Genomic DNA, 23,834 nt, shown 5'->3' with positions numbered 1-23,834 from the left:
CTTCCCTGGACTCTGAATGAAGGGCCAGCTCCGTCTATTCAACCCCAAGTTACCTGGTCAGGCCCAGGTCAGACATCTGCTTGCTCAGAGACTATCCCAATCATGGTTCTGTTAGGAACCCCTGGGTGTTATGTCCCGCCCAAGAAGGGCTGCCCCAGAGAGAAAGGGAAAAGGAGGGGAAGGCAAAGTGCTCTGACCTACAGTGGGGACAGTCATCATCCTACAGATATGTATGTCAGGACAGGTCGGGCCACTGCTTAGGAGGGTCTGGTGCCCGCTGCAGGCTGGAGCAGAGAAGCCAAAGTCAGAACCTCCTGGAGAGGAGTGGGTCTTGGGGGAGCCCCTCTACATCCTGCCTGGGCGGCACCCCTCTGGGCTCCAGGCGGATGGATTCATCCTGTCTTGTCCAACTAGCATAGGGTGCCTCTGGACCCACATCTCACTCCAGGTGGAAACCAGTACAAACAGTGACCATCAGGCTATTGCCTGAAACATGAAGATCCCCCAAAATGGCATATACAGTGAAAATGAAAAGTCAACGGCACAGGGTTGACTTACTATTTTGTGAGCTAATTACCAAAGAACTTTGAATTTATATCTGATGCATTTTACTCATATTGGAAATAATGACATTATATAATATCAATTATGGAAAATACATCTTGTCATTTTGTCATCTACCTTCACCTTATTTCCGTATATGGTGTTGTTTTGCTGCCAGAAATCTAGAGTTTAGCAGTATCAATGAGGATGCTTTTAGTTTCTTAAAAATGTCTTTCACCCTTTAAATTCTGATGCAGTGATCTGTACTTTCTTCTATTTATGACATAATTTATTCTTACTAAAGGCAGGAGCCTATTGCATATAGCAGTGGCTTTCTGCTATACAGAAAAACAAAGTGGGTCTGGGGTAGAGCTCAGGTCTGCCTTTTTAATAAGAGAAACAGATATATATATATATATATATATATAAAGATTTATTTTATTTATGCATCCAAGAACTGGGGTGCAGGCCAGAGGTGTGAGGGGTGAAAGGATTCACCAGAGACAAAGTGAGCAGAACAGGCAGATCGACTGAAATACACTGCTGAGGGGAGCAGCGGGTGAGACAGGAGAGGTCGGCTGTGCCATGTGGGTCAGCTTCCTAGCTAGGGATGGAACTCGTGCTGCAGTGGATGTGGATATCTTCACAGTGCTGAGACTTAATTCCTTGCGCCACCAGGGAAACCCCCAAATATATATTTAAATAATTTTAATGTTGAATTTGGAGAAACAATCCCTCTCCCCACTTTGATCCTTTCGGAATTGCTAACCGTGCTTTCTAGAGAAGTGAACACTTATTGAAGCTTGTTTAGTCAATCAAGCAGAAATTAAAATTAATCACATAATTTAAAAAAATGAACCACCGTGTTTCTAGAATTAACAAGATCAGTAAAAGTCTTAGGTTTTATAAGGTTATTTTAATAGAGAAATCATAATATCTGATACACATATATATGTATATGCACATACATATATAGCATTTTAATGAATTATAAAGTACATTTGCATGTTTCTTATTGATGTGGGGTGGGGTTCAAGGGGAACGACCTAAGTCTTATTTTCCTCTTCAATTTATACAAGTTGAGCAAGACAGTTGAACTGGTAAGGCAAGGCTGCCCTTGGAAGCCCTTGGAAGAGAACCCACCGTAAGGCAAGTTAGGTAATTAAAACCGAAGTTATCCTTGGAGATTATTTCGGAGGAAGATTCCAATTCTGAATACACAGCATTGTCTGGCTCACAAATTAGTCTCCTAACCCAGGTTCCATGTTTGAATCCAGTGGAGAAAAGAGAGGCTTTCAGAAAAAAAGAAAAAAAAAAAAACAGGAAGGACTATTTTGCTAAGAATTCTTTAAGACATTGAGGTTTAAGCAGAACTGGCATAATATCCAGCTGGATAGGTACAATATTAAAGCTGGAGGAGGGACATTCTCTGTAGACCTATAGGTCATAGGGTTCAGCTTTGACCCATCATGGACTCCAGAGCAAGTGAGGCTTTGCACCTGGAGGACTCCAGCACTTTGACCTTGATGGAGGGGCCATAGAAGGAGCAGGACCCAGGAGAGCAGCTGTACCCAGTAGACTTGTCAGTATCCAAGGGAAGAAAAGAGCTGGACAGGGATAGAATGTGTCACTCATCTGTAATCTCACAGGAATTGTCTGAAAACGTAAGTGAGACCTCCTTTGGGTACTATCCCCTATCTGGAAGGGAATTAAAGTTTGGGGTCCTGCATGTGCAGGTGGGGGGGAAACAGTTCACAAGATCTTTTTATCTTACTGGGTTCCACAGCAGCCCTGTATTATTCCTATTTAAATGGGAAGAGAATGACCCTTAAATACAATTAGTACCTCGTTAAATTCTGCCTAAGAGGTTCAGAAGAAACATAGGATTAACTTTTTTTAAGTTATGACAAGTGTTTATTAAGTGCCACATTGTCCTTATAAGTTGATTAACAGTCTTTTAAATTGCTTTACATTTTTTCATTGTTGTGGTTTTTGTTGTTTTATTGGTTTTTTTTTTTTGGTTTTTTGTTTTTGTTTTGCAACATAAGTAAAACGTGTTTGTCTTGGAAAAGTGGGAAATTCCAAGAAAGCAAAAATGAAAAAATAAAAATCACCCATTATCTTATCATACAGGTAGCCACTGTTAAGCCCCTGAAGTATATACACTTTAGTTTTTTCCTTGTATATTAATATATAAATATTTTTTTACAAAAATGGGACACTACATATACTTTTTGAAAATTGCCCTTCTCACTTCACAATATATAATATACATCTTTCCATGCAAATGGGTTAGATTTATGATTGAAAGAGGGAGACTTGCAGATGGAGGGAGGTGTCAATTTTAGGCCAGTTACAAGCGAAACACCTAAAATAAAGTCACACCAAAACTGAAAAATTAAGAAGACGGGAAAGGTATTTAAGAAAATGCCAAGTTCAGGTGGCAACACTTATATCAGGCAAACTAGAAGCAAAGGCCCAGTAGTTAAATAGGATAAGGGCGGTTACGTCTTGCCTTCCAATGCATTATCATCAGTTTATTTCGTACTCTTTTCATCTCTTCCATCTCCTCTGCCACCTTTATCATCTCCTCGTTGCTTAAATTTCTACCATGGATGTCCCCTCTAAACTGCGGGCGAGAGCGGGCCAGCCTCTCCTTAAAGCTTCCTTCTTCCAGCTTGTGCTTCCCCACCCCGCACGGAGGCTGCTCCATGGGAGGGCGCTGCTCGAAAAGGTCCTTTCTGGAAAGGCGCTCCTGCGGAGGGCGCTCCTCCGACACGAGCATCTCGGGAAGGAGCTCGGGAAGCAGTTCCTCGGGAAAGAACTCCTCCTCCGAGGACTGCTCCTCCGATGACGGGTCCTCCAGAACCGGCTTCCCGGGAGAGGGAGGAGGAGGAGGCCGCGCCTCCTCCGTCTCGGGCACGCTCTGGGGCTGATCTTCGTTGTCTTGGCAGGATTTTTCCATGTTGAGAATGGTCTCCTTTAAGCACAGTTATGCACAGGAGACAAGAAAGGCACAGGGGAGTCAGGATATTTGATGGCTGGACCGCAACTCCGGCCACCGGTGCCAAAGCCCGCCTCTACGTGATCGGGGACCCCTACGCTGACCCAGAGGCGCTCCGGGCTCCAGGACCCCGCCGCGCCTGGCCCTCACGCCTCCCCAGGCCCCCACGCCTCCCCCCCACCCCGATAGCCGCCCCCTCCTTCCCGAAAGCCCACCATTTTCCCAGCAGGCCTTGCCATAGGCCTCTCCCGCAGGGGCAGGGGCGGGGCGGTGGGGCCGCGGACTCCGCTCCCGTCAGCATCCTCCCGGGCACCCCATCCCGGTCCACTGCCCACCCTTTCCCCAACCTGGACCTCGCCCGGCAGCTTGCTCTCGGCCGTTCTGTCCTCGAGGTGCCCCGCTGTGCCCGGCAGACCTGCAGACAGACGCGAGACAGGGTAGGGGGCGGGGAGGAGGGACGGGCTGACTGCCACCCACGCCCCTTTCCTGGGCACCAGCCACCACCCCCACGCCAGGCTCTCTGGTTAGCCCCCACCCCATGCCCCCTGTCTGGCTGCGCGCTGCGGCCCTTTGGCAGCCCCCCTTCCCCGCAGTGTTCGTCATTTCTTTTCAGGCGGGGGATGGAAGCGAAGGATGATTTGGAGACAGGTCTCAGCGCGTCAGTCTCCCTCCCAGGGGGACATCCCCACCCCCACAACTCACCTTCCTCCCCACTCCCCAAGACCACCATTTTCTGCACCGAAAAGTGGGCGCGGGGGGGCGGGGCCGGGCTTAGGGAAAGGCCTGGACTCTCTGCCATCCGGACCCCGAGTGTCGAGCAGCAGCGGCTGCAAAGCGATTTAAGGGGAGCGAGGGAACTTACTTCCTCTGTTTCCCCCTCGACCGAAGGGCAATAGGGAGACGCTGTCTGGACATGCAAAAAGGACCAGGACGAGAAGGACTTGGGCAGACATAGGCTCCTGGTCACGTGAGGGCCGCGCGTCACCGCCGAGCTCAGATCCCCAGTTACCACTTTGACCGGCGGCCGTGCTGCTGCAACCTGCGGGTGTTTCCTGACGCACAACACACCGGGCACCACCACTCACCTCTCTTTGTTTATATTTGCTTTTTCCTGGTTACCTGTCTTGGAGCTTAGCCCCTCTTCGTCTCTGCGGCTTCCCCCATACCGCCTCTCTCCCTCATTCTCCCTTCCTTGGCCTCCAAGGCCCAGTATGTCCCTACAGTGCTGATCCTGCGCTGAAATTTAACTGTTTCACCTTAATGAAGTTTTGTCACCTGCCGTCCTTCCCAGCTGTAATCCACATACCTAACCCCATGGTGTCCATTTAGGCTCTGTCAACACGGTTTTCATCTCTTGTCACTTTCATGGGAGACAATCTTTTACTTTTCCAAGATTTCAGTATTTTTAAAAAAGATTTATTTATTTATACATACAAGAACTGGGGTGTAGACCAGAGGTGTGTGTGTGGGGAGGGGGTGACAGGATTCACCGAGGCAGAGTGGGGAACAGAACAGGCAGACGGACTGAAATACACTGCTGAGGGGAGCAGCGGCAGCGGTTGAGTCAGGAGAGCTCTGCTGTGCCATGTGGGTAGCTCCCTGGCTGTGGCTGGGTCATAGGTTGTGTCCCAACCCCTTGCGCCACCAGGGAGGCCCCGATTTTAGTATTTTTTTTGACCCCAGACCTATATCACAAAAAGAAGCTCCAGTCTAAATGAGTAGTCATTCAGTTTTAGCACCCCATGCATAATTAAATTTGTAAATTATGGAAATAGAAAACAACAAAACATTTTGATTTTCAAAAACGAAAACACATTTGTCCATCTAAGTACAAATAGTCTGAAAGCCTATCTTATATGGGGGCATGGGCAGTGGCATTATATATAGCATATATATGTTTATGTCCCTGTGTGTGTGTGTGTGCACACACACTCATCAGTAGTTACTCATAATAGAAGGAAGATTTTGCTGGGGCTTTAATTCCTTAACCAGCCACTTCTTGCTACTGCTGGCTGAGAACGTTTATATTCATTAAATCAAGAATTATTTGTGTCCTGGGACTGCTAGACCCCAAAAGATGGATGCATAGCAGGGGACATTCAGTATTAAACTATGCAGTAATTTTATTGACCACACTGTGCACACTGTAGCAGGATTAAAATCATGCTAACATACTCAGTTGTCATTGCAAGTGCTTTTCCATCAAATGGTGTTTTAAGATCTTCAACCTAATGCTTACATTTTAATTACATCAGCCTGGATGCTATTTTATCCCTGGGGGTCCATTTTCTTCTAGAAAGCACACTATACTTCTCTCTGTATTTTTCACTTTCAGGGTGGGTAGCCATCAAGTCTCCGTGAGGATCTTTAGATTGTTTCTTCAAACCCAGGCTGTCTAGTAAGTTTCCAAACAAATTCATACCTGAAATTGCCTTTCAAAGAACTTTTTATCACTTTTCTCCAACATCTAATTTTCTTTGTGTTGAGATAACACTTAGATGGATTTGTTTACTTTTATATATTTTCCATAACTATTTTGTAAATTTTTCAGTGATGGGTGTATTTTTAACCAATTTTCATGATACTTTGTTCTTTCCACTAAGGGTTGGCTTCATCATTTTATAGTTTCTTTTCAAGTGGAGTCTCTTTTCATTCATTTTTTCATTTCTGTCCATTCCCCCTCCCTTAACATTCTGTGATGGAGGACTCACTGTCTTAAAAGATACCCTGTTGAAATTTCAGATAGTTCTAATCATTCGGAGTACTTTATTCTTTTGTTGAACTGAAATCTACCTCCCAATAGTTTATACACAGTGGTCCTGGTTTTTCCCTCTCAACAGCACAAAACAAATATAAATTAGGAAAATGCCTTTTACCCTTGATAGCCTGAAACTACAAGAGTTAAGGTTCTATTTCTTCTTCCCATCTTTGAGACACACTGAGCAATCTACTTGATCTTCTGTGACTCAGTTTCCTCATTGACAAAATTAGAGGCATAATGGTACCTATCTCTTAGGATTGGGAAGAATAATAAATAAATGAGCAAGCATATGGAAATGACCTGGAATAGTGCCAAGCACATACAATGCACTCTAGAAGCCTTAACTATAATAGTAGTAGTAATGTAATAGTATGGCATAGTGCTAATAATACTAATTATCATTCTTTTGTGATTAACATTAATTGAATACTTATGTCAGGCACTGCACTAAGCACTTTTAATATGCTATCTCATTTAATCCTTAAATGATGATATCCTTTTTAAAAGATTATTTATGCATATAAGAGCTGGGGTGTAGGCCAGAGGTGCAGAGAGTTGGGGGGAGGTGAGACGATTTACCAGGGACAGAATGGGGAGCAGAGCAGTCGGATTGACTGAAATACACTGCTGAGGGGAGCAGCGGGTAAATTCAAAGAAGTCTGCTGCACCATGTGGGTTACCGCCCTGGTTGGGGATTGAACTCATTGCTGCAGCAGCTGCCAATAGCTTCATAGTGTTGGACTTAATCCCTTGTGCCATGAGGGAAACCCCTAATTGATGATGTTCTTACCAACATTTTTTTTAGGTTTAACTTCTCCTGTTATTTCAGCTCTTTCTAATGTGATTTTTTTTCCAGTTACCGCACTACATGGCCGTGTATTTGTAATTATCTCTGAAAATATTGAATATTCTGTGTAGTGTGGCATGGAAGGACCTTATCAAACCCCTCATTCTAGAATAACCTCCTGTGCATCTATAGATGAGTCCTAAGATCATAGATTTTGTGACTGCCATATCACACATTTGAATTCACTTTTAAGCTGCAGTCAACTGACACACTCAAATCTGTTTCATACATCTCTGTTAATGCACCTCCGTAAATCATTTTATTTTAATTCAAATACAGAAGTTCTGTTTTTCTGGGTTAAATTTTAGTTGTCTGGTTAGATTCACTCCCTCATCTTTGAATCCAGAGCCTATTGTTCAGTTTATTAGCTACAAAGTGTTCACTGAAATCATGCTATTTGTACTAAATAAGATGATAAATTCAGCAAGCTCAGGAAATATCTAGGGGAGATTGCATCAGAGAGCTCTACTTCAAATGAAAAATTCCTTTTTGCTATTGGGTGTGGCAGCCAGGAGTGTGCCTGCCAGCCAGGAGTGTGCCTGCCAGCCAGGAGTGTGCCTGCCAGCCAGGAGTGTGCCTGCCAGCCAGTTCCCCTCTTTTCCGCTCTCCGTGTGAGACTTCTCAGAGTGGAGATATTTTCTAGTGCTGCTGGCAGAAAACACAGTTGCTGCTGAATGTTCCCAAGCCAGCATAAATTAGTCCTTGGTGAGAACTTGGTAAACATGGGGGCAGACAAGGGAGTTATGAGGAATTAGTACCAGGAGTAGAAGAATGAAGACAGTAACTTCCTACTTGTTCTGTGTCTTCCTGACAGTTGCTGATATGGAGCTCATTTAAGAAAAAGTGCTCTCAAGAGGGAATAAGGTGGAGTGGTTCTGCCATGGCAACAAGCCCTTGTTATAAAGGAATGTGGTCTGCCACTTTGTACGTGGTTCAGGTGGGGACTGTGCGATTATTCTTCTACTGGATTGGATTTGATACTGGTAATTTAGGGTCCCGTAAGGGCCTGCTGCTTGGCTCATTGTGGTCAGTGAGGGTGTAAGCCACAGGAACTCCATTTTAAAAGTGAGATAGCTGGGCCTCCCCGGTGGCGCAGCGGTTGAGCGCTGGCTTGCGAAGCTGCCCGCGGCCTCTGCGGCGCTGGTTCGATCCCCGGCTGCTCCTCCGCCACCGGAGGAGGGCCCCACATGGCGCACAGACCTCTCCTGCCGCCCGCTGCTCCCCTCAGCAGTGTGCTTCGGTCCTTCTGCCTGCTCTGCTCCCCGCTCTGGCTCTGGTGAATTCTCTCACCCTCCCGCGCTTCTGACTGTACCCAGTGCGTGTATAAACAAAAACAAACAAATAAATAAATAAAAACATGCCTCTATAAAAAAATTCTTTAAAAAAAAAGTGAGATAGCTAAGGCTATGGGGGGGTTTGCAAGTTGTTTTCAAGGCAAAAGAGATAATAAGTAGTTGAGATGGGATTTAAAAGTGGCAATGCGACATGAGAGTATATATTACTTTTTTTTTTAAGATCTCTTTATTTATGCAAATAAGAGCTGGGGTTCAGGCCAGAGGTGCAGGGGCGGAGGGCGAGAGGATTCACCAGAGCCAGAGTGGGGAGCAGAACAGGCAGATCTATTGAAATACTCTGCTGAGTGGAGCATCGGGCAAGACAGGAGATGTCTGCTGCACCATGTGGGCTGGGGATGGAACTCGTGCTGCAGTGGGTGCTAATAGCTTCATAGTGCTGAGACTTAACCCCTTGCACCACTAGGGAGGCCCTGAGAGTATATATATATATATATATTTTTTTAAAGATTGATTGATTGATTGATTGATTCATACATACATACAAGCACTGGGTACAGTCAGAAGCGCGGGAGGGCGAGAGAATTCACCAGAGCCAGAGCGGGGAGCAGAGCAGGCAGAAGGACCGAAGTACACTGCTGAGGGGAGCAGCGGGCGGCAGGAGAGGGCGCGCCATGTGGGACCCTCCTCCAGTGGCCAGGGAGCAGCCGGGGATCGAACCGGAGCTGTAGAGGCTGCGGGCAGCTTCGCAACCCAGCGCTCAACCGCTGCGCCACCGGAGAGGCCCGAGAGTATATATTTCTAATCACTTTGTAAAACATCCTGGGCAGTGTGCTCCAGGCACATGCTTGCTCAGCCAGGGAGGGCAGGCAGCACAGGCTTTTCAGGTGGCAGAACTAAAGGTACCAGAAGGCAGGACAGCCAGGCAGACAAGGGGAGAGCAGCCAGCCCCTGGCAGCTGTTGCCGTGACAACAGTCTCCAGGGGCGTGGCCTTGGGGGGGGGGTTCTGAGGCAGCCTTGGGGGAGTTTTTCTTGTTTTTCTTGTTCAGGGATTCCTGTTTCCTGGTGAGGCTGCCCTTCTGTGGCAGGCAAAGTGCTCCCTCCATCCCACAACACCTTTACAGCACGTTTGACAGAGGCCAGCTTTCACTTAGCGGGGTCTGTCTGCCAGAAGTTGAGGGATTCTGCCCTGCCCTGCCCAGAGGTCCCCTGAGCTGCAGCTGCCCCTGATAACACCCATGGCAGTCCTCTGCTCCCCAGGTCCTGCTGTGGACTGGCTGCAGCAGGCTCTGTCCAGTCTGTGGCTCTCAGACTCTCCTCCTGCACCAGGGCCCAGGGGTGAGCCCACCCCCACCCCAAACAAGCACTGAGAAACCAGGGACTCTGAGGTAGCAGCTCAGGCTGCTGGGCCACACAGGGACAGGGAAAGGTCCTGGGCTGTAGGCAGGTGGTGCCAGGCTCTGGGCTGGGCAGGACTCATGCTGTCCCTGTCACAGGAGGGCTCCCTCTGTTTGTGTCCTTCTCCTCCCTGAAAGGTGGGGGCACGGGGTGTGGGAGAGTGACTGAGGACCCTTCCAGCTCTGCTCCATCCTCCACAGTGCCCTCCACGGTGAGTGGGGCTGCTCTTAGGAGCTCCATTTGGCCTGAGTGGGCATGGCTCCAGACTGTGGCTGCTGCTACCTTCCCCAGAATCCAGGTAAGCTCAGAGCAGGGAACTCAGAGCTCCTCTTAGGCTGGCCTTCCCTGCTGGGCTCCCACACACTCACAGCCCTCCTCTTGGCCCCAGGGCCTCTGAGAACAACCTTTAGAACAACCCCAGTCTGAGGTCTGGGTGACAGAAGTTGGGACAGAGGAGACAGAGTCACAATCTTGGTTATTTGATTTAACGAACTTATATTTCATGAGTGTTTGTTTTTGCTTCTTTTTGTATTCACTTGATGCATGACTCAGTTGTCCTGGAGGATCTAGGTAACAGAGTTTGGGATAGAGCCAGGGTAGTCTATGTAATTTATGGGGCCCTCGTTGAAAAGCGATTTCAAAAGTGCTGTTGCAGGGCAAAATGAAGGGCATCCCAGAATCCCAAAACTGTCCGCTCTAAAAACTAAAAACTGCCACCCACTACATCAAGGCAAATTTACTCTAGTGCAGTGGGCTGTTGATAGCGCTGAGACTTAACCCCTCGACCACCATTGAGGCCCAGAAGTTTGTTTTTTAATAGACATCATTAAAAAATGTTTTAGATTTAAAGAAAAATTAAGAAGATGGTATAGAAAAATCCCATATACTCCTACCCAGTAGCATCTTACATTGTAGTATGGTACATTTGTTATAATTAATGAACCAATATTATGTCACTAAGCCTATACTTGCCTGAAATGTTCTTGTTTTTACCTAATACCCTTTTTCTACTTCTGGATCCCATCAAGGATCCCACATTACTTTTAGCTTCATGTCTCCTTAGGTTCCTCTTGGCTATGACAGTTTCTCACTTTGTATAATTTTGATGACCTTTATAATTCATAGTCAAGTATTTGTAGAATACACATCTATTGGGATTTGTCTGGTGTTTTCCTCTTGAGTTAGACTGGAGTTATGGGTTTGGGGGAGGAATATCCCAGAGATAAAGATCCATTTCATTACATATCAAGGCTACATACTATTAATGTGATTCATACCACTGATGTTGAATTTGACATGATTTTTATTAATGTTATTCTAAGTAAAGGAAAAACATTTAAAGTATTAACTTGAATTATATAGTTCATCTTTATGTTGTATAATGCTAGCTTTAAATGCAATTACAAGAGCATTTGACTCATATGGAGAATCACCAAAATTACATAATTCATATCTTCTAGCTTGTACATGCATATGTATTTCCTTCTTTTTTTTTAAGATTTTTTTATTTATTTATACAAGCACTGGGTACAGTCAGAAGCATGGGAGGGTGAGAGAATTCATTGAGCCAGAGTGGGGAGCAGAACAGGCAGAAGGACCAAAGTACACTGCTGAGGGGAGCAGCGGGCGGCAGAGAGGTCTGAGCGCCATGTGGGACCCTCCTCCAGTGGCCGGGAAGCAGCCAGGGATCGAACTGGCGCTGCAGAGGCTGCGGGCAGCTTTACAAGCCAGCGCTCAACTGATGCGCCACCGGGGAGGCCCTATATTTCCTTCTTAGCAGATAATGGAAATGCTACACAAAACTAACTCATCTGTTTTTATTTCAGTTCTTGATATGTGCACAGTCTGTAAACATCTTCTACCATTGTCTTGCTGATGAATAAGGAAGGATTAACAGGAAAAGGAACTGTGGGATGTGTTTTCCTTTCTCTTCTTTGTCATCATTTTCAACATAACTGGTTGGTGAATACAGGAAAGTGATACATATAAGAAAAGATATGGCTTGGTTTCTTGGTGATTTGTGATTTTTATAATGTGATTCTGTGTTTGTAATAAGTTCTCAATGGAACCAAAAGGGGGGGGCCTCTTCTGGTTATCATTAATCATAGACGTAATTTGCTTTTATTTGTTCTGAATCTTGCTGAAATCCCATGTATCGAGGGAGTTTTGTGCTCACGGAGCATGAGGAATATAAGCGGGGCAGTAAGGATGGCACACACATATATTGTTATACCTCCTTTCCTATTCATTTGCCAATACCACACTGTCTTCATTTCTGCAGCCTTCCATGAAGGCTCAAGTTTAGGTTTAAGTCCTCCAATATTGTTCTTTTTCAAGATTATTTTGACTTTCATAGATCCCATGCATTTCCTTTCAAATTTTAGAATTAGCTTATTGCTTTTCACCAAAAAAAGTCAACTGGGATATTAATTGGAATTACACTGAATGTACATGATCACAGGTTTGATAGTATTGAGTCTTTGCTACATGAACATGGTATACTTTATCATTGTTTTAGATCTTCCAAATTACCCTCAGTAATTTTGTAGTTTTTGGTGTACAAGTCTTCATATATTTCATAAAATTTATCCCTAATTCTTGTGTTTTGATGTCATTACAACTCAATTCACTTATTTTTATAACTAAATTCTAGTAGGGCATTCTTTTTACATTCTCATGCTATCCCTGCAAATAAGGGCATTTTTATTTCCTTTCCTATTTACATACCTATTTTCCCTTGCCTTGTTGTACTAACTAGGATTTCCATTATATTGTTGAACAGCGGTGGTGAGAACACACATCTTTCAGTTATTCATTCTTAAGTATGTCTGCTGTGGTTTTTTCATAAATGCCTTATTTCAGCCTGAGGATTTTCTTTTCTGTTCATAATTTCCTGAGAGATTTTATTATAAATGGGGGTGATTTGTCTTTTATCAAATGCTTTTTCTATATCTGCTGAGAGATGGTCATAATTTTCTCCTTTATTATGTTAATATATTGAATTACATTGACTTTTGAATGCTCAACCAACTTTGCTTTCCTGGGATAAACCTTATTTGGTCATGATGTATTTATAAAGTTTTTATAGATCACTGGATTCAATTTCCAAAAATTTTAAAAGAACTTTTGCATTTGGGCCTCCCTGGTGGCGCAAGGGGTTAAGACACAACCTATGAAGCTATCCGCAGCCACTGCAGCACAAGTTTGATCCCAGGCCAGGGAGCTATACCCACATGGCACAGCAACCTCTCCTGTCTCACCCGCTGCTCCCCTCAGCAGTGTATTTCAGTCTGCCTGTTCTGTTCCCCACCCTGTCTCTGGTGAATCCTGTCACCCCCCCCCCACACCTCTGGCCTGTACCCCAGTTCTTGTATGCATAAATAAATAAATCTTTTTTTTAAAAAAAGAACTTTTGCATTTATATTCGTGAGGTATATTGGTCCTCATTTTCTTACAATGTTTTTGTTTTAGTATCAGGATAAATCTGGCCTCATTATACATAGAATAGACTATTTCATCTACTTTCTGAAAGAGTTTGTTTAAAATTGTTATTTCATCCTTAAATGTTTGCCAAAATTCACTAGTGAAGACATCTGGGCCTGGAGTTTTCTTGGAAGGTTTTTAATAACAAATTGATTTTATTTCATAGACATAGGCAGTGGCACGCTGGAGCTGCCTTGTACAGGCTAATGAGAGCTGATTGTTTTCATCTCTGAACAAATCCTTATTCAGTGATGTCACATTGATAGACTGAAAATGGCTGTGGTTTATACCATGGAAATTAAATAGGCTTATGAATCAGGGGCTTTATTTTCTTCCGGAAACCTGGTGGCTAAATGCTGCTTTTTGTGTGCAGGTTTTCTATTTGCTTTTTGAGTGAATTTGGTAATTTGTGTCTTACAAGGAATTTGACAATTTTATCTATGTTACTGAGTTGATTAGCATAAAGTTGCTCATGTATTTCCATCTGTCCTTTAAATGTTTGGAAGATCTGTAATGATGGCCCCTTTTCATTTATTTAAAAAAAGTTTTATTGAGATATTATTGTTCCCATACTATACAATTTACCCACTAAAAGTGTACAGTTGAGTAGTTTTTTTTAAAGATTTATTTATTTATGCATACAAGAACTGGGGTGTAAACCAGAGGTGCAGGGGGGATGAGAGGATTCACCAGAAAGAGTGGGGAGCAGGACAGGCAGATCTACTGAAATACACTGCTGAGGGGAGCAGCAGGCTAGACAGGAGAGGTCTGCTGCCCTTTGTGGGTTGCTCCCTGGCCAGCCAGGGGATCAAACTTGTGCTGCAGTGGCTGCTGATAACTTGATAGCGCTGTCTTTAACCCTTGCACCACCAGGGAGGCTCCCAGTTAAGTAGTTTTTAAATACAGTTGACCCTTAAACAATACAGGGGTTGCTGACCTCCCTGCATAGTCAAAAATCCATTTATAACTTCTGACTACCCCAATATTAAGCTATAGTTTTCTCTTGATATCTGCAGGGGATTGGTTTCAGGATCCCAAGGATACCAGAATCCTTGGATGCTCAAGTCACATATAATTGACCCTTATATCTGCAGATCCTGTATCTGCAGATTCAACCAACTGACATCCCCAGTTTGTTGAATCTGTGAATGAAAATGCAGGAATATAAAAAAAAATTCACTTAGAAATGGCCCTTGCAGTTCAAACCCCTGTTCTTCAAGGGTCAACTGTATATTCAGAAACCTGAATGACTATCACCTCAATCAATATTAGAGCACCTTCAACTCAAAAAGAAAGCCCATGTCCTTTAGTTATTCAACCCTCATCCCCATCCCCAATATCCCCAAGCTTAGGCAACCGCTAATCTTCCTGACTATGGATTTGCCTATTCTAGACTTTTCATATAAATGGAATCATGTAACTTGTGGTCTTTTGTGACTGGCTTCTTAGCAAAATGTTTTCAAGATCTGTCCATGTTGTAACATGTAACAATAATTTATTGTGTTTTATGACCAAATAATATCTCATCATTTGGATATACCAGTTTTTTTTTTAATCCATTCATCACTTGATGGACGTTTGGATTGTTTTCACTTTTTGCTATTATGAATAATGATGCTATTAACACTCATGTACAAGCTTTTTTTTTTCCCTTGAGTATATAAATAGGAGTGGAATTGCTGATTCAAATGGTGACTTTGTTGAATATTTAGACTCATCAGTTTCTTCAAAGATTTACTCAGGCATTCTTAGAGGGATTGCATGTAATCTTTAGTTCAGTTTGGGATTTATTGCCATTTTAACAATATTAAGTCTTCCAATCTATGAACAATCCTTGTACTTTCATTAAATTTGGCCCTGAGTATTTGTTCTTTTTGGTGCATATTACAAATGAAATTGCTTTCTTAATTTTATTTTTTTGGATTGTTCATTGCAAGCATGAAATAAAAATTAATGGGCCTCCCTGGTGGAGCAGCGGTTGAGCATTGGGTTGCAAAGCTGCCCACAGCCTCTGCAGCGCCGGTTTGATCCCTGGCCACCAGCGAGGGTCCCAGATGATGCACAGACCTCTCCTGCCGCGCCCGCTGCGCCCCTCAGCAGTGTGTTTCATCAGTCTGCCTCTTCTGTTCCTCACTCTGGCTCTGGTGAATTCTCTCACCCTCCCGCGCTTCTGACTGTACCCAGTGCTTGTATAAATAAATAATAAAAAGAAATAAAAATTATTTTTGTATATTGAAATTGTATCCTGCCACCCTTCTGAACATATTTATTAGTTCTAATGGTGTTTTCAGTGGATTCCTTAAGGTTTTCTATATAAAACCGTGTCATCTGTGAATAGAGATAGTTTTACTTCTGTTCTCTTTAATCTGGATCTCTTTTATTTCCTTTAATGCCTAACTTCCATGGCTAGAACTTCTAGCACAATAGAAGTGGAGAAAACAGACATCCTTATTTTGTTCCTGATCATAAGGGAGAAACATCCAGTCATTCACCATTAAGTATGTTAGTTGTGCATTTTTCAGAGATGTTCTTTGTCAGGTTGAGAAAGATCTAGTCCTAGTTTGTTTTGTGTTTTTATCATGAAAATGTGTTGGATTTTTAAAATGCTTTTTATGTGCCCTTTGAGATTGTCATATGATTTTTGTGTTTTATTCTACTGATATGGCATTTTATATTTATTTCTGAATGTGAAACCAACCTTACATTCCTGGAATAAATCCCACTTTGTCATGTTATGTCATTCTTTTTATATATTGCTTGATTCATTTTTTAGTATTTTTGGAAGATTTTTGCATCTAATTTTATGTAAGATATTAGTTTGTAATTTTGTATTTATTCTTCTTTACATGTTTAGCAGAATTTAGCAGTGAAGGGCCTCCCTGGTGGCTCAGGTGTTTGAGCGCAGCACTGTGAAGATGTCTGCAGCCTCTGCAGTGCCGGTTCGATCCCCGCCCGCCGGCCTCAGAGCAACCCACATGGCATGGCAGACCTCTCCTGTCTCACCCGCTGCTCCCCTCAGCAGTGTATTATTTCGTCAGTCTGCCTATTCTGTTCCCTGCTCTGTCCCCGGTGAATCCTCTCACCCTCCCGCACAGCTGGCCTGTACCACGGCTCTTGTAAAAATAAAATAAATCTTTAAAAAAAAAAAGAATTTAGCAGTGAAGCCATCTAGGCCTGGACTTATCCTTCTTGGTAGCTTTGTCTTTGTTAATTTATTCCCTTTACCATTATAGAAGTGTACAGAATTGCTATTTCTTCTGGAGTCAATTTTGGTAGTTTCTGTCTTTCTAGGAATTTGTCCATTTCATCTAAATTATCAAATTTATTGGCATATAATTATTCATGGTTTTCATTCATGATCTTTTTATTTCTGTGAAATTGATAGTAATCCCCTCTTTCATTTCTGATCCTAGTAATTCGAGTTTTCTTTTTTTCTGGGTAATCAATCTAAAGATTTGTCTATTTTGTTGATCTTTACAGAGAACTAGCTTTTGTTTTTACTGATTTTTCTCTTGTTTTTTGATTCTCTGTTTCATCAGTTTCTGCTCTAGTCTTTATTACTTCCTCCTGCTTGCTTCAGGTTTAGTTTGCTCTCTTTTTCAAGGTCTTACATTAGAAGGTTAGATTTTTTTTTTGAGATTTAATTTTATTTATGCATACAAGAACTGGGGTGTAGGCCAGAGGTGTGGAGGGTGGGGGTGAGAGGATTTACCAGAGATAGAGTAGGGAGCAGAACAGGCAGACTGACGGAAATACACTGCTGAGGGGAGCAGCAGGCATGTCAGGAGAGGTCTGCTGTGCCATGTGGATCACTTGCCTGGGCGGGGATCAAATCAAACTCAAGCCACAAAGGCTGGTGATAGCTTGATAATGCTGAGACTTTAACCCCTGCAACACCAAGGAGGCCCAGAAGGTTAGATTATTGATTTGAGATCTTTATTTTTAATATAGGCATCTGCAGCAATAAATGTCCCTCTAAGCATTACGTTAGTGGTTTCTCCTAAGTTTTTTATATTGTGTCTTCATTTTCAGTCATCTCAATATATTTCCTGATTTCCTTATTAATTTCTTCTTTGATCCCACTGATTACTTAGGAGTGTTATGTTTAATTTCCCATATTTGTGTATTTCTGAATTTCTGTTTTTCTTTTTTGTTTCAGGCCATGTTAGTAGAAAACATACTTAGCATTACTTCTAATTTTTTCAAATTTATTGTGATTTGTTTTATTGCCTACCATATTGTTTATTCTGCAGTATATTTCATATACACTTGAGAAGAATGTATATCCTACTATTGTTTGAAATGGTCTGTAATGTCTATTAGATCTACTTATTTTATAGTGTTGTTCAAATCTTCTATTTTCTCTTTGGTATTCTAGTTTTATTCATTACTAAAAGTTGAAAGTTTGCAGTTATTATTGTTGAACTATCTGTTTCTTCATCTTAATCAGTTTTTCTTCATGTATGTTGATTTCTATTTTTAAATACATACATGTCTATAGCTTAAATCTTACTGATGGATTTATCCTTTCATTATTATAAAATGTCTCTCTTACGTCTACTAACATTTTTGTTTTGAAGTAAATTTTGCGTGATATAGTGACAGCCTTTCCAACTTTCTTGTTGCTGTTTTTATTTTTTAGTCATTTCTTTCAATCTATTTGTATCTTTGAATTTAAAGTGTTTCCTGTAGACAGCATAGCATAAGATTTTGGTTTTTTTAATATCCAATTTGACAACTCTTCCTTTTATTGGATAGTTTAAATTCCTTTACACTTTCTTATTACAGAAATAGTTGGATTTGCAACTGCCATTTTACTTGTTATTTTCAATGTCTTATTGTTTTTGTTCCTTTATTCTTCTTTTGCAGTATTTAACACTCCTAAGTAATTATTTTCTTTTTTCTTTTTTTTTTTTTTATAGAGGCATGTTTTATTTATTTATTTATTTTATTTGTTTGTTTGTTTTGTTTATACATGCACTGGGTACAGTCAGCAGCGCGGGAGGGTGAGAGAACTCACCAGAGCCAGAGCGGGGAGCAGAGCAGGCAGAAGGACCGAAGTACACTGCTGAGGGGAGCAGCGGGCGGCAGGAGAGGTCTGCGCGCCATGTGGGACCCTCCTCTGGTGGCCAGGGAGCAGCCAGGGATCGAACCGGCGCTGCAGAGGCCGCGGGCAGCTTCGCAACCCAGAGCTCAACCGCGGCGCCACCGGGGAAGCCCTAAGTGAATATTTTCTAATGTTGCATTTTAATTTCATTTTTTAAAATTTTTTTAAAGATATATCCATTTTTACACAAGAACCGGGGTATAGGCCAGAGGTACGGGAGGGTGAGAGGATTCACCAGAGACAGAGCGGGGAACAGAACAGGCAGACTGACTGAAATACACTGTTGAGGGGAGCAGCGGGCGAGACAGGAGAGGTCTGCTGCGCCATGTGGGACCCCCGCAGGCCAGCAGGGATCTAGCCGGCGCTGCAGAAGCTGCGGACAGCTTCACAGCGCAGCGCTCAACCGCCTGCGCCACCAGGGAGTCCCACATTTTAATTTCATCAATGATTTTTTGCTATATTTTTAGTTACTTCATTAGTGTTTGCTCTAATGCATACCACATGCATATCAGAATCAGCTTCACGTTTAACTAACTTAATTCTAGTGAGATACAGAAATGCAGCTTCTAGGTAGCTCTGTTCCCTTCCTCTCCTTTTTTGGTGATTTTATTGTTATTCTCTTTCTTCCCTTTTTATCATTTTATTGTTTTATATATATACATATATGTATAATATCTGTACATCTTACAAACTCAATCGTATACTATTATAATTATTACTTTATCTAACTTTTTATTTTTAAAGATTCGGAGAGAAGAAAGGAATAGTTTTTGTTATATTAACCTCTTTATTTATATCTATTCTTGATCTTTTCATTTGATTCCTCTGGATTTGAGTTACCGTTGGAGTCATTATCTTAGCCAATATAACACTTATTAGTAACCCACATTTCTCTGAAGCTCTGTTCATTTATCTTCAACCTTTTTTTTTTCTCTGCTGTTTCATATTGTTTAATTTCCATTAGTGTATGTTCAAGTTCACTAACATGTCTGCCAGTTCAGATTTCCTGTTGAATTTTTCATTTTGGTCATTGTATTTTTCAACACCGGTATTTCCATGTATTCTTTTTAAATTTTTTTTTATTTATTCATGCATACAAGAACTGAGGTACAGGCCAGAGTTGTGGAGGGCAAGAGGATTCACCAGAGACAGAGCGGGGAACAGAACAGGCAAATTGACTGAGATACACTGCTGAGGGAAGCAGCAGGTGAGTCAGGAGAGGTCTGCTGCACTATGTGGGTAACTCCCTGGCTGGGGATAGAACTCATGGTGCAGTGGCTGCAGATAGCTTCATAGGTTGTGTCTTAACCCCTTGAGCCACCAGGGAGGCCCTATTCTTTTTTTTAAAAAAAAAATTATCTTTTTTGACTTTCTATATTTGAATTCACATTGTCATCATATTTTCTTTTACTCCTTTAATCATGGTTTTCTGTATTTCTGTGATCCTATTTATAGTGGCTACTTTGAAGTCTTTATTAAATTTGACATCTGGCTATTCTCACAGGGCGTTTCTATTCTCTGACTTTTTCCCTTATATATAGGTCATACTTTCCTATTCCTTTGTACATCTCCTAATTTTTTGTTGGAAACTGGACATTTTAGATAATATATTGTAGTTTCGGTTTTCCTCTCCTCCCAATCAAAGGCTCATTATTATAGTTTCTATATTTGTTTAATGACTAGCTGGATTATTTTAGGTAAATGAGATTATTTTAGATAACCCATCTAATCACTAAACAGATAATGTGTGTGCTCATACATTGTGGAACCTCTGTTTTGCTCCTTAGTAGGCACTGTCTTAGGTGTGCCCACAGTCACCCTGTGGTAACAGTGGTTTGACAGGGCTTTCTGCAAGTCTAAGTCTCTGACCACACAGACCTATTAACCACCACTAATAACTTGATGATTGCTCTATTATTTTCAACAATGCCCTGAAACATAGATTATTCTACTGATTATTCTACTGATGACTTCTCCTGAGAGGTCTCCTCCTAGATCTCCCTTTCCTAGGTTTTTCTCTGATAAATGAGTTTACCTACAATTTAGTCTTTATCTCGAATTAGTCTACTGATGTCCTCTCAATTGTTTTTTCACCTTGAGTGATGTTATCTGAACCAAATGCATGTTTTTCAATAACAACCAATTCTCTGACTTTCCAGCACCATCTGGATTTCCTGCAGTTTAATTCATTTCTGATACTAACCCATCAGCGTTAGTACAGACCACAGGTTAAGGACTCAGTCCTACAAGAATGCATTCACTTCACATAGCAGACACAAACAGGAATCCCAGGCTGCCCACACTTCTGCCCAGATACGTATAAATTAGGGACATTTCATGATTCCCTCTTCAATTTCAGTGATTTACTAAAACAACTATCAGAACTTAAGAAGCTGCTTCACTTATTATTATAGGTTCATTGTAAAGGTTACAACTCAGGAACAGCTAAATGAAAGAGAGGCCAAGGTTTTAGGGGGTCGATTTTAGGATTTCCATGCTTTCTCTAGGCACAACTCTTTGCTAACACATAGCTATGTTCATCAATCCAGAATCTCCCCAAACCCTGTAATTTAATGAGGGTATATGTGTTGCCAAATGTGGGCCTGCTCCCCAGTGTCACAGATGCCAATACCATACCACCAGCTTTTGGTAAAAGAAACAGCTGAATGCGAGGTCACCTGGCTGGAGACTGGAGGCAAGGCTCCGATTTCTCATCATTGTCACCAAAACTTGTTATTTCCTATCCTTTTCATTTTAGCTATTATATTGAGTGAAGCATTATTCCTTTTTGGTTCTGATTTATATTTTTCTAATGACTAATGAATATCAATCTTCTTTCCTGTGCCTATTGATTGGTTATCTACATATATTTGGAGAAATTTGTATTCAAATCATTTGTCCATTTTTAAAAATTGGGTTATTTGTCTTTTTATGGTTGCATTTCCAAAGTGTTTTGTACATTCTGGAAATTAGTCCCTTATCAGATACATTATTTGTAAGTATTTTGCAAATACTTTTCTGGGAATTGTCTTTTACTTTTTTACTGCAATCAATTGTGGCACAAAAAAATTTCACTTTGTGCAACACCCATTCATGATAAAAGCCCTTGAAATTCTTGGGATACAAGGAACATACCTCAACATCATAAAGGCCATCTATGACAAGCCAACAGCCAGTATCATTCTCAATGGTGAAAAGCTGAAAGCAATTCCATTAAGATCTGGAACAAGACAAGGATGTCCACTCTCACCATTGCTTTTCAATATAATACTGGAAGTCCTAGCCAGGGCAATAAGACAAGAGAAAGACATCCAAGGAATCCAAATAGGAAAAGAAGAAGTCAAACTATCACTATTTGCAGACGATATGATATTATACATAGAGAACCCCAAAAACTCCACAGAAAAGCTAATTCAACTCATCAATCAGTTCAGTAAAGTGGCAGGATACAAAATCAACACGCAAAAGTCAGTAGCCTTCCTATACACAAACAATAAATCTGAAGAAGAAGAAATCAAAAAGACCATCCCTTTTGTTATTGAAACAAAAAAAATCAAATATTTGGGAATAAATCTAACAAAAGAGGTAAAGGACCTATACAAAGAAAACTATAAAACACTGTTAAAAGAAATAGAAGAAGACACAAAGAAATGGAGAGACATCCCCTGCTCATGGATTGGAAGAATAAACATTATTAAAATGGCCATCCTTCCAAAAGCAATATACAGATTCAATGCTATTCCAATCAAAATTTCAATGTCATTCTTCAAAGAAATAGAACAATTATTGATGAAATTCATATGGAATCACAAAAAACCCCGAATAGCCAAAGCTCTCCTGAAAAAAAAAGAAGGGAATGGAGGCATCAGACTCCCAGACTTCAAACTATACTACAAAGCCATAATCATCAAAACCGCATGGTATTGGAACAAGAACAGACATACAGACCAATGGAATCGAATAGAAAATCCAGAAATAAACCCACAGGTTTATGGTCAACTAGTCTTTGACAAAGGAGCAAAGACTATGCATTGGAGCAAAGAAAGTTTGTTCAATAAATGGTGCTGGGAAAACTGGGTCGCTACATGCAAAAGAATGAAGCTTGACCACCACCTCACACCATACACAAAAATCAACTCAAAATGGATTAAAGAACTAGACATAAGACCTGAAACCATAAAATATATAGAAGGAAATATAGGCGAAACACTACGTGATTTGCACATCAAAGACATCTTTACAGACACATCACCCAAAGCTGTGATAGTGAAGGCAAAGATAAACAGCTGGGACTATATCAAATTAAAGAGCTTTTGCACAGCAAAAGAGACAATAACAAAAACAAAGAGAAACCCCACCAACTGGGAGAACATTTTTGCACCCAACACTAATGATAAAGGACTGATCACAAAAATCTGCAAAGAGCTGATGAGACTCAACAACAACAAAGAAAATAATCCAGTCAAAAAATGGGCAGAAGAGCTTAAAAGAAACTTCTCTGAAGAGGAAATGCAAATGGCCAACAGGCATATGAAAAAATGTTCAACATCACTTGTCATCAGGGAAATGCAAATCAAAACTACCATGAGATACCATCTTACACCAGTGAGAATGGCACATATTAAAAAAACTAGCAACAACAAATGTTGGCGAGGGTGTGGAGAAAAAGGAACTCTTCTGCACTGTTGGTGGGAGTGCAAACTGGTCCAACCACTGTGGAAAGCTGTGTGGAGATTTCTGGACCTACTAAACATAGAGCTTCCATATGACCCAGCAATTCCACTCCTAGGTATTTACCCAAAGGACACAGAAACATCAATTCCAAAGAACACCTGCACCCCTATGTTTATAGCAGCACTGTTTACAATAGCTAAGCTTTGGAAACAACCCAAATGCCCAAAAATAGATGACTGGATCAAGAAGATGTGGTACATATATACCATGGAATATTACTCAGCATTCAAAAAAGATAAACACATGCAATTTGCTGCAACATGGATGGCGCTGGAAGGGATCATGCTCAGCGAAATAAGCCAAAAAGAAAAAGAAAAATACCGGATGGTCTCACTCATAGCAGGAATCTAGAAAACTTAAATAAGGGACCAGGAAAATGAATAACTATAAGAAAGTGAAAATCAAAATCAACAAAAAACTATGAACCAGAGACACTTTTAGGGGGGCGGGGGCGGGAGGGGAGGGATTGGGGTCAGAATGGGGGGCTGCAATTGTATGGGGAATATAACAATAAAATTTATAAAAAAAAAAAAAAAAATAAATAAATAAAGGGAAAAAAAAAAAAATTTCACTTTGGTGATGTCTAACATATATTATCTTTGGTCACATATGCTATCATTTCTTAGAATTTTATAATCTTAGCTCTTACATTAATATTTTTGAC

General features: G+C 41.5%; 1 protein-coding gene across 1 annotated transcript; it reads right to left on the bottom strand.

Moving 5' to 3' along the window:
• Positions 1 to 3,028: 3,028 nt before the first annotated feature.
• TCEAL1 (transcription elongation factor A like 1) lies at positions 3,029 to 4,346 on the bottom strand (the record flags this gene model as incomplete). The annotated part of the gene is made up of 3 exons (XM_084258970.1): positions 3,029 to 3,523; positions 3,784 to 3,962; positions 4,250 to 4,346. 3 exons carry the CDS (start codon positions 4,344 to 4,346, stop codon positions 3,029 to 3,031), a joined length of 771 nt encoding a protein of 256 aa, XP_084115096.1.
• Positions 4,347 to 23,834: the final 19,488 nt, after the last annotated feature.

This window comes from Talpa europaea (assembly GCF_964194135.1).
Source record: "Talpa europaea genome assembly, chromosome: X".
Lineage (NCBI taxonomy): Eukaryota > Metazoa > Chordata > Mammalia > Eulipotyphla > Talpidae > Talpa > Talpa europaea.
The sequence above is the reverse complement of the archived record's forward strand: the minus strand, read 5'-3'. Positions and strand labels throughout refer to the sequence as shown.